Source organism: Petaurus breviceps, unplaced genomic scaffold (genome assembly GCF_028583685.1).
Source record: "Petaurus breviceps papuanus isolate PSGF00001 unplaced genomic scaffold, PetGlider_PUasm1.0 90847, whole genome shotgun sequence".
NCBI classification, from domain to species: domain Eukaryota; kingdom Metazoa; phylum Chordata; class Mammalia; order Diprotodontia; family Petauridae; genus Petaurus; species Petaurus breviceps.
The window spans coordinates 14,828,758-14,839,886 of NW_027187360.1; the positions used below are offsets into that span (position 1 = coordinate 14,828,758).

Genomic DNA, 11,129 nt, shown 5'->3' on the forward strand with positions numbered 1-11,129 from the left:
AGAGACAGAGACAGAGAGACAGAGACAGAGACAGACAGAGACAGAGAGAGACAGAGAGAGACAGAGACAGAGACAGAGACAGAGAGACAGAGACAGAGAGAGACAGAGAGAGAGACAGAGAGAAAGAGAGACAGAGACAGAGAGAGAGACAGAGACAGAGACAGAGAGAGACAGAGAGACAGAGAGAGAGAGACAGAGAGACAGAGAGAAACAGAGACAGAGACAGAGAGACAGAGAGAGACACAGAGAGAGACAGAGACAGAGATACAGAGACAGAGAGAGAGACAGAGAGACAGAGAAAGAGAGAGAGAGAGGGAGAGAGAGCGAGAGCGCACTGAGCTTGGAGTTTGGAGAGCAGAGTTCATTCAAAACCTGGCTCCAACACATACTCTGTTGTTTTATTTGTCCTTCATTCTCAGAGGACTATGACATCAGGAAGGCTATGCTATTACTCGCAAGTGAATTAGGTTTAAGTGAGAGGGCTATGCAAAGTCACCAGCCTCACTTTCTCCTCTGAAGCCATCTGGGTCCAGTGGGAAAATATAGATCAGGATGACTGGCAATGGCCCCCTTACTATCTATATGATCCTGACCAAGCCCCTTTACCCTTGGGTATAGGCTTATACTACCAAACTTACAAGGCTGCATGAAGAAAGTATTTTATAAACTTTATAAAATAATAAATGAATAGTATAAATATAATATATAACAAAAATAAATATAATAGAAAATAAATAATATAAAAATAAAATAAAAAAATAAAATTTTTGTAAACTTTAACATGCTAGATAAGTGTGATTGACTATTATTCAGAGGCATACCATATACAAGTAGGCAGTTATGAACATTTAAATAATTTTTTTATTGGTTCTGGACTTGTGATGAGCCCCACCAATGCAATCCAACACTTGTTCATCAACTGAGACTCTGTTTCCTGAGGCACGGAGAGGCCGTGACTTGGTCAGACTCAGAGCCAGTTCTCCTTGCCTCAGAGGCCAGCTCCCTAACCACTGTGCCATGCTTCAAGTAGAAGTGAAGAATTCAAGCATGTCTAGCTTGGAAGATGTCTTGTTCATAGATCTCTGTAGAATGCAGGGATTAGATTTACTGGCTGATCTCTACAGTCATCTGATCTAATGCTCCATGTTATAAGGTCATTTCGAAAGTCTCATGGTAGGTCACCCTATTCTTTGCCAGGGTTCTCACCTCAGTGCAATTTGAAGAGTAGGTCAGAGGGTTGACAAACTTCAGCTGATACATCATTTTGCAGATGACCATCACACAAGCCCAAACTGTGCAGATGTGTGATGCATACAGGCGCAACTTGGAGTATGGCAATGCAAACACCCAGACGATGTAGAAAAGACAATTCATGAAGGAAACCTGGAATAAAGATTCTGGTGGGTGTTGACTGGATCCTGTTTTTTATTTTCCTGTACATGTGAATCCTGCTGACTTTCTATAGTAATATGTTAGGAAAGACAGAAATATGCATTTAGATATGCTCAACTGGTTTTCCTCTTGAGGTCCACCTGGCTCTCAAAGTTCTAAAAAAAAAAAATCTGAATTTAAACGTCCACACATTAAAGAAAAAAATGCCCCTCTACAATTCCCCTACAAGGCAGTTTCCTCTGGATCACTAACCTCCTGAAGAGTGATCCAGACGATCACAGTGGAAACAACCTTAATGATGTGTATTTCCAGGAGTCTCCATAGTAACACTTGAGTTCCATCAAGTATTTCTAGAAGTTTCAGAAAACCAGTAGTTAACTTGTCAATCATCCAGTCCCAATCTCTTGTTTCTTTCTCTGAGAAGGGAGAAAAAAGCCAAGGCTTAGAAGTACTATACTAAAACCTTATTAAGACTAATTGAAGCCATTGGTGAAAAGTCTGAATTGTGAATTGTTTTTAAAGACCTATCATCGAACACTTTGAAATACATTTATAATAACCAGAGTGACGCTCATTAAACATTGCCAAATAGAAGTCTTTTTGGACCTGTTTTAATGAATAGATCAGATGGTTGTAATTAGCATATTGTTTGTACGTAAGTGTGTTTAAAGTGCTTAAAACACTTTTTTCTCTTTAATAGATTAAACATTTTACTCAAATCTTGATGAAACTCAATTTTTCCTATTTGACAAACTCTTTACAGAAGTTGACAACAAGGAGCTACCTCATTTATGTTTATAGCCTTCTTCCTCCAGGCTCATGCCAGTCTATTCAAATTAGCATTCTTTTGCTGAATGAATGACTATGCAAGCCCTTTCTTTACAAATAGTGCAAAAAGAGACTTCAGCCTTTTCCCTGTCAGAATTAGCATACGTTCCTAATTAGTAGGTTCTGATCTAATGAGGTTTGCCTACATATGTGACCAAAATGACTTAATAGTCAGTGGTAGAGGGGGAAAAAGACTAAAGGAAATGCTAGGGGAATATGACATTAAATTAGTTCCATTTCTAAGGCAGTGTAAGAAAGGGTTTTAATTTTCTCCTCCTAACTAGCTCTCTGAATTAAACCTGGCTTTAGTTTCCTCATCTGTAAAATAAGAAGATTGTGTTGTACCTGGCTATCTGGTTTTCCCATCCCCCAACCTCAGCCCTCCCTCAGGGAAATGAGCAGACTGCCAGGTCAGTTCCACCCTCCTCCAAAGTATGTCCGCCTTTACCTCCACAGAGGTGGGTGGGTTTCCGGGTGCTGGCAGAATTTTGAGGTGTGTACCGACCAATCACTGTTCTTGGCCTCTGCAAGTTTCTGCTTGCATAATACCTAACTGTTGGACCAGTGGTATCCCTTTAGAAGCTGACACATTGTATGTGCAGACTCACTGATTGATTTGGGCCTGACCCTGAACAGTGCCATGGAAAATAAAATCCACTTCCAAATTTTACTCTTGAGGGTCTCTTGTCTCCCTCCTTGGGCACAACATTTGGACTGGGTGAACTCTAAAGTCTCTTCCAACTCTAAAATTGTATTAATACCCTTCAACCCCACCTGTCTTTTCCTGTGAAAATATTACCCATTCATAGGATTATAGATCTATAGCTGGAAGCTATAGAAACCTCAAAGGCCATCCAATCCAATTCCCTCATTTTACAGATATGGAAACCGAGGCCCAGAGTGGGTAAGTGACTTGCCCAGGTGTGGGGAGCCAGAGGCCTGATCCAGGACTCAGATAATTACCCTGATAACAGTGGACCCGAATATCAAAGACCTCTTTGGGATGCGATTTTTTGTGAAGTTAGCTCCTGAGTTCTTTGTTATGGGTTACACTTCTAAGGATGTTACTTGAATTCTGAGATCAATAATCTATACCCCAAGATTTTAGTTATTAAGAGCTAAAGTATTTGATTCAGCACTGAGGAATTTTTGGATGGTCAGCTCTAAATGTGATGTCTTTTGAGGATTGCAGCTTTGGCTTTGAAATTTGCTCTCAATTGTATCCGTTTATGACTGCTGCTGCATTAGCAGGTACCTGAGGCCTAGATCAAAGGCCTTGACCTAAGACTTAGATAACAAATTCTTATCAAATTATCTATTCTGTGCTACTTCCAGGATGTAACAGACTAAGATAATGATAAAAATACTTGAGTCCCCTTCCTTTGTCTCATTGCTCTATAAAAACCTTGTCCTAAGAATCAGTAAAGGGAGTTCATTGTTCTTCCTTGAACTACCCACATGGCCTGGTCATTTCTTATTCACATCTCCGAATCATGCTAAGTGCTGGACACTAAGCAGCCCACGGCCACAGGGTTCCACAGCCAATAAGCATCAAGGGGTAGGATTTGAACCCAGATACTTCTGACTCCAAGTCAGTGCCTTATCCTCTACACTGATCTTTAAGGTCCAGCTCAAATGCCTCCTCCTCCAAGAAGCTTTCCTATGTCTCTGCCATGAAGGAGCCCATTCTTCTCGGAACCATAGCATTTTATATTTGTTTTCTCATTTGTAAAATGAGTAAAATTGTAACATCTTCCTCCCAGGGCTGTTGTAAAGATCGAATGAGTTAATATTAGAAAGGCATTTTGCACATCTTAATAAAGTGTTCTATAAACGTTCGCATTTATTATGCTAATGATCACTTCATTGTCAATTCTTTAAGAGCGGGTATTATGCTATGTCTTACCCATCTTCATTTTCCTCGTGCCTCCTTTCCTCTCCAGGACGTGCACAAAAGGAGCACCCAATGTTCATTTGTTGAATTAAATTGCATTTATTGAATGAAAGAAATGATGATGTTGTGCTGAATTCATCTAGCAACTTGGAATTGGCCATATCTGATTGAGGACTTGTTGGCGGGGGGGGAAGAGAGTTTGGTGATTGTTTTTTTTATACAAAATTAGTCATTGGCCTAAATTATCTGGTCACTCAACGCTCTGTCCTGTCTAGGGGACAATGTGGCACAAAAGAAAGAACACTGAATTTGGAGCTGGAAAACTTGAGTGTAAATCCCATCTCTATCAATTATTGGGTGACCTCAGACAAACCACTCAACCTCTATGGACCTCAGTTTCCTCATTTGTAAAAATGAAGGGATTTGACTTTGTGACACATATAAGGTCGACTTCAGCTCTAAATCTGTGATCTGAATATACATCGCAAAGTCTTAATGACAGAAATCAACTTCCTGGTATGCTAGAGTATCAATTTGGCACAGCTGAGAACTGGGAGAGTGGAGAGTGTCATATATGACGTATCGCTGAAGATCAGCTCTCTAACCTGCTGGTCCTTTCTGCTCTGGCTGCTCATTCTCCTCCTGTTTCTGTTTTTCATCCACTGTGACAGCGTCTAGATCATTCACAGAGTTCTGAGTTTCATCAATTTTCTTTCCAGGCACCAGACTGCAGAATACAAAAAGGGTGGGTTTAGACCACTTTAAAAAACATTGATTCATTTGCCAGCTTCCTCATTTGTTAGGTTGGGTTTTTAAAGGCCACAAATGAAATGGGGCCTCATCACTGGTAATGGAAAAAATGAGCTGATTTATTTATTCTAAAGAATTTTAAACCTCTATGACCTGCTTCCATTAGCATTATTCTGAGTTACATCAACATTTATCTCATGCATGCAGGAAAAAAAAAAAAAAACAACCTCACTCCAAATCAAGAAAGTGACCTGGCAGGGTAGAAGAACTGAAGTACAAGTCAGGATACTAAATTCTGAAACAAAAATCATTAACTTTTTGGCCTTAGACAAACCACTTAACCTTTTGGAGTCTCAATTTCTATATCTGTACAATAGGAGGAATAATATTTATATCAGAGGTTCTTAATCTTTTTTTTGTATACGCCATGGACCTCTTTGGCAGTCTGTAGAAACTACTGAGTCCTCAAAATAATTTTTTTAAATGCATAAAATAAAATACATAGAATTACAAAGAAAATCTATTATATCAAAACATAATTATCAAAATATCAACAAGAGAAATTCACAGAGTTCAGGTTAAGAACCCCTGTGTGCTACCTTCCCTGTGAGGTTGCTGTGGGAACCAAATAAATAATATATATGAAAACTTTTGCAAGCTAACATATTGGGGTTATATGTAACATGCAATATATCAAAATGAGCACAAGCCAGAGGAAAGGCTATTTAATCCTCACCTATTCTGAAGTTTCCGAATTGCTGCTTTGAGCCTAAAAAAGGGAAAAGGAATAGTTTATCAAATATGTATAATTTATTGGCTAATTAATTCCCTTGTTTCTCCCCCTTAACCATCTCTCTGAGTCCTGCTTCCAAATATCGCCAGTTCCCCTCCCCCCACCTCAAGTTACCAATTTCCCAATCTCACTTCACTTAAGAAGAGATGATAGAAGGGAAATCATATTTGTTATATGCACCTATGGCGCTGTCTACCTGCGTAGATCATAGAAGGATGTGACTTCTAATTGTGTGATCTAAGACAGGCCTTCTTGGTGGTCATTGCCATGGATCCCTTCTCCTGATTTTGCTCCTGTTAAAGTCTTATATGTGGAAACAGTGATGTGCCGCTAAGAGCTGAATGAGAATCCCTAAGGAGTTGGTTAATTTTACCAGCCTCCCCTTGTCCCCTTGGACCATTTGTTTATTAGGGATTGGAATTTATTCTTGTAGATTTGTATCAATAGTTTTTTTTCTTTTCCACTCCCCCTTTCAGCTTCTTTCAACATGTCATCTTCCCTCATTAGAATGTAAGCTCCTTGAAGGCAGGGTTGTCATTCTTTTTTTGCTTATCTTCGTACTCCCAGGCATAATGCCTGGCACATCACAAATGCTTATTCACTGAGACTCAGATAGCTGTTTAGAGAGTTTCTGCAAAAGGTTAAAAGAAGAGACTTACACATCTGCCAGGAGATGTACATCATTTTCAATCGTCTTATGGCTAGGAGATACAGAATGGTTATGTTGGGAAGTGATACCAATAACAAATGATGCTATGATACAGTGGTAACCTATTTCAGAAATATTCCCCACCCACCCCCCTCTTCTTTGGAACAAAATGCAAGAACCAGTCATAGGAAATCTTAATTCTTTTAGGTCAGACAGAGAGAACTACAGGCTGGGAACCATGTGGCCTAAAACTGAGTTTTCTTACCTCCAGGAGATTGGTCTGTATTAATGAATATGTTCTGAATGGGTTCTCCATAAAGATGGAGTCACAGCCACTCATGTTCACTCAAAGTGAATTCTGTACTTCTTATGTAATGGACTCCCTTTACTCTGACGAGAGGGGACCTCCCCTACTGGGCTCTCCAGGCTTACTATCTGAATAAAAGGATGAACTCAAGTTGGGAAAATCATATGTAATAAAGAGCACTGGGATTTGGAGAGAGGAAACCAATGTTCTCTTACATTGTCTTTGCAATTAGGCATCTAGATAGGGTAGTGAATAGAGCACTGGACCTAGAATCAGGAGAAATTGAGTTCAAATTCTGCCTTAGACATTTACTAGCTGTGTGGCCCTGAGCAAGTTTCTGTCTGCCTAAAGTGGAGATGGGAATAGCATCTATTTCCAAAGGTTGTTGTTAGGACAAATGAGGCAATAGTCATAAAGCACTTTGACAACCTTAAAGGGCTGTGTAAATACTAGTTATTATTATCTATAGCTCATATTGTCTTTTTTCCATCAAGCTAGTTAGATCTTTAATAAAGTCAACTAAGGGGGTCAAAAAGGAAAAAAAATAGGGGCATGGAAAAGATAATAAGTAATTCCATAAAGATAGAGAAGCCATAATTTCTACAACAATTTTTTTTAAATTTAAGAACCCATGCCCAAGCCAGAAGATAAATAGCAGTTCTGTTATTACTGGTTCTCCCTCCTTAAATTTTCTCCTACTTGTTTATCTCTGTATTTGTTGTATTCTCTCCCCTCTTTCAGTAGAATAAGAACCCCTTAAGGAGCGATTTCATTTTTCCCTTTGGATTCCCAACATCTGTCTTAGTTCCAGGTAACAGAGCAGATACTTCATTATTGTCAAAATGAATTGAATGGAATGGAATGTATGTGTGGGGGGGGAATTAATAGAATTTATTGACTGTAGATTCTTTGCGTATATGTTGGGCTATCCAGTGCTGCCCTGGTGATGAGAGTACCTGTCAGCTGTGCCTTCCAAACTGATTTCAGTATTATTCAGGTTGGTGATCTTGAGAAAGTCTTCATTAAAGTAATGCAGCTGAAGGATGCATGCCAGGAGAAAAGCCGCAGGAAGCATAATCTTTGCAAACAGCTCCACTGTATCAAACTGCTCCAGCCCTATATCTCTTAACCTGGCAGGGCAAGTGAAAGAAGGAAGAGGAATCATTTGTGCAGATCTGGAGGCTCATGCTTGTTTTTTCACCCCATAAAATAAGGACATCTGACCTCTGCTTCTATTGTCAGCACTTCTCTCTCATTGATGACTCCTCTCCTCTTACGAATGGTAAATAAATTCAGCTTTCCTCCTAACATTCCCACTCACACTCCAATATCTTCATATAAAATGACTTCATACCACACAGCCTCACAGACCTGAGTTTATTTAGCTGTCAACCAAGGGGGACAACTTATCTCTAATGACTTAAAGGTTTCTCAAAAAAAGGTTGACGCCTGCTGCCCATCTGAAGATTCAGCTATGTTTTATGTTTGCTCATATATTCACACACACACACACACACACACATAAATATAAGCAGGATTAGACCAAAAATTATGAAGCCATGTCAGAGGTGCTATAGGAATGGAAGTCATTCGAAACTTAGCTTTTATAAGGCAACCCTGACCAACATAACTTCAAGATAATGTAATTAATCCATTATGGCCAATACGCTGCCCCCCTCCCAAGTTTCAAAGCCATACTATAATGTTTCTTGGAGTTTATAACATTGTTCTTTTTTTCCTTTTAATATATGTTTTCCTTTAAAATAGATATTATATTATATCATATTATATTTTCCTCCATTCAGATAATCATCTCTGTAACAAATAATTATAAAAAGAAAGGGAAAAAGTAGTTCAGGTAAATTAACCAATATCTCAACTTAATCTGACAGTATGTGTGTGTGTGTGTGTGTGTGTGTGTGTGTAATATTCTATCCCACAGACCCTCCACCTCTGCAAAAAAAAAAGAGGGAGAAGGAAGATGAATTTTCTTTTTTCTTCTCTCTTGAAATTAGCTGTTTAAGGGTGAGAGTGAGCAGAGTTTATCTTGATCTTAAAATTTCACAGTGTATAACATTCTTATAGAACCCAAGGTCTCTTGTAATGTTGCTTCACCCAACATTGTGTTTTCTCAGGATAAATTAGTGACATGAAACATGGCATTTCCATACTCCAGAATCTATGATTGAGACAAGGTAAGGCAATGACTTTTTTTCTTCTTTGCCTCTCACTGCCTTCAGTGAGAATAGAGAAGCATGGAATTGTCGAATCAATCCCCAACCTGCTGCCAGAATACAGCAGGCAAATTTATAGGTCAGGAAAAAAGGAAAGTATGTAGTTCAAGCTGTGATCTCAAATGATAAACAGAATGCAATGTCTGGGTCAAAGAAAAGAAAAGAAAGAGTAAAACAAAGAAAAGTAAACAAATTAAAAAAAAGTAAACAAAGAAAACAGAGTAAACCAATCCAAAGACTAAGAATGGGAAACTGAGACCAAAGCAAATAATCTAAAGGGTGGGGAAAATCAGCATGGAACAGAGTCAGGAAACACTACTGAGAGAGCAGTATGCCAAAGAATTAGTGGATGACAATTTGTGTCATGCAAAGTCTCAAGCCTCTGTTGTTTCCCTTTTTGATGGCAGTGTGATAGTCCCAGCTGTTCCTTGCTTAGCTGCATCAAGAATGTTGGGGACTCAAACCAGAATGGATAAAAGTGGAAGAGGGTACAGGGAGAAAGAATGGGCACACTCTACTCTGACAGGTGGCTGCTGCAAGAGGGCTCCCCTGTGCTTTAGCTACCAAGAGCAGCTGGGACAAGTTCAACTGTGGCTTGGATGCTTCCATTCTGAGCAGCTGTAGCCAGGACATCTAAGGGAAGCAAGTTGTGATATATGATTGGGACAGAATACTACTGTGCTATAAGAAAAGATGAGCTCAGTGATTTTAGGAAAACATGGAAAGATTTGCATGGAATAATGAAGAGTGAAATGAGCAGAACCAAGAGAACATTGTATACAGTAACAGCAGTACTGTTTAAGAATGACTTTGAGCTGGCGAGACTAGGTGGCGCAGTCAATAGGGCACTGGCTCTGGAGTCAGGAGAACCTGAGTTCAAATCTGGCCTCAGAAACGACACACTTACTTTGGGCAAGTCACTTAACCCCAACTGCCCTCCAAAAAAAAAAAAAAAGATTGACTTTGAGCGAATAAGTTATTCTGACTGTTACAAATACCCAAATTAACTATAAAGAACATTTGAAGAAAGACACTATCTGCATCTGGAGAAAGAACTGATAAATAGAAGTATGTATAGAGCAATTTTATGTATGTATATATATATTATAGATGATAGATAGATGGATGGATAGATAGATAGATAGATAGATAGATAGATAGATAGATAGATAGATAGATAGACATTTATACCTTTTTGTGTCTAATAATAGACAACACTAAGGCAGGGAGGGGGGAGGGAAGAAAAAAAGGAAATTTACATGACAATTTTGTTGGATATTTCAAAGAAAAAGCAAGTTATACATAATAGGTTTGCAGTTCATATACAATCATCTTTTTTATTGTACTATTGAATTGTTTTTATCATATTGTATTGTATGTGTGGAAATGCTAGTTTTATTCCATAAATTTAAAATGAAATAATTTTTTTTAAAAAGGGAAAGGGCGGGGCAGCTAGGTGGCTCAGTGAATAGAACACCAGCCCTGGAGTCAGGAGGACCTGAGTTCAAATCTGGTCTCAGATACTTGATACACTTACTAGCTTTGTGACCTTGGGCAAGTCACTTAACCCTAATTGCCTTACCTTCCTCCCTCCAAAAAAAAAAAGAATGGAAGCTCTTTGAGGTCAGACTCTGTTGTTTTTTTTTTTGTCTTTGTATCTCCAGCTCCTAACACAGTACCTAAGCCATAGCAGAAGTTTAATAAATGCCTATTGATTGATTGATTGATTGACCCTGATGTTGGGCCAGAGGATTTTTGTCTTCAGATAAACAGAAGCCAAATGAACCATTTTCCTGGATGGATGCTAAGTAAAGTTTCTATGTGCTTTGCTCCTGAGTCCTTAAAGAAGAAACCTAGCAACACAGGGTAGGTAGAGGTAACTTGGGAGCATGACTCTCCAGGTCAGGGCCAATAGCCTGCAGAGTTCTCCAAAGGGCTGAGAAGTTCTCAGAACTGCAGTGGCATGGACCTGGCATACACAATACTTTCTATATCAATGAAAATTACTGGCTTCCAGTAAACAATTACTTTGTTATCCTTTCAGGTTAATATTTCAAAGTAAGGAGAGTAGGAAGGATGCTAGTTTAATTCTGATATAACTTCAGTCACCATCTGTCTCCTAAACCCCTGCATTTCATGGAGGATACATATTGATAGATAGATAGATAGATAGATAGATAGATAGATAGATAGATAGACAGACAGACAGACAGACAGACAGACAGACAGACAGACAGATAGATAGATAGATAGATAGATAGATAGATAGATAGATAGATAGA

The 11,129-nt window shown here is 38.9% G+C and overlaps 1 protein-coding gene across 1 annotated transcript in view; it reads right to left on the minus strand.

Annotated features, from left to right (window-relative positions):
- LOC138149349 (piezo-type mechanosensitive ion channel component 2-like) overlaps positions 1 to 11,129 on the minus strand; it is a 97,092-nt gene that overhangs the window by 65,952 nt on the left and 20,011 nt on the right. The window contains exons 12-17 of the mRNA XM_069072314.1: positions 7,570 to 7,743; positions 5,601 to 5,633; positions 4,720 to 4,841; positions 2,669 to 2,773; positions 1,645 to 1,808; positions 1,183 to 1,383 (exon numbers count right to left, since the gene is read on the minus strand). Coding sequence (XP_068928415.1) covers positions 1,183 to 1,383; positions 1,645 to 1,808; positions 2,669 to 2,773; positions 4,720 to 4,841; positions 5,601 to 5,633; positions 7,570 to 7,743 — 799 coding nt within the window. The remainder of the gene's footprint in view (positions 1 to 1,182; positions 1,384 to 1,644; positions 1,809 to 2,668; positions 2,774 to 4,719; positions 4,842 to 5,600; positions 5,634 to 7,569; positions 7,744 to 11,129) is intronic.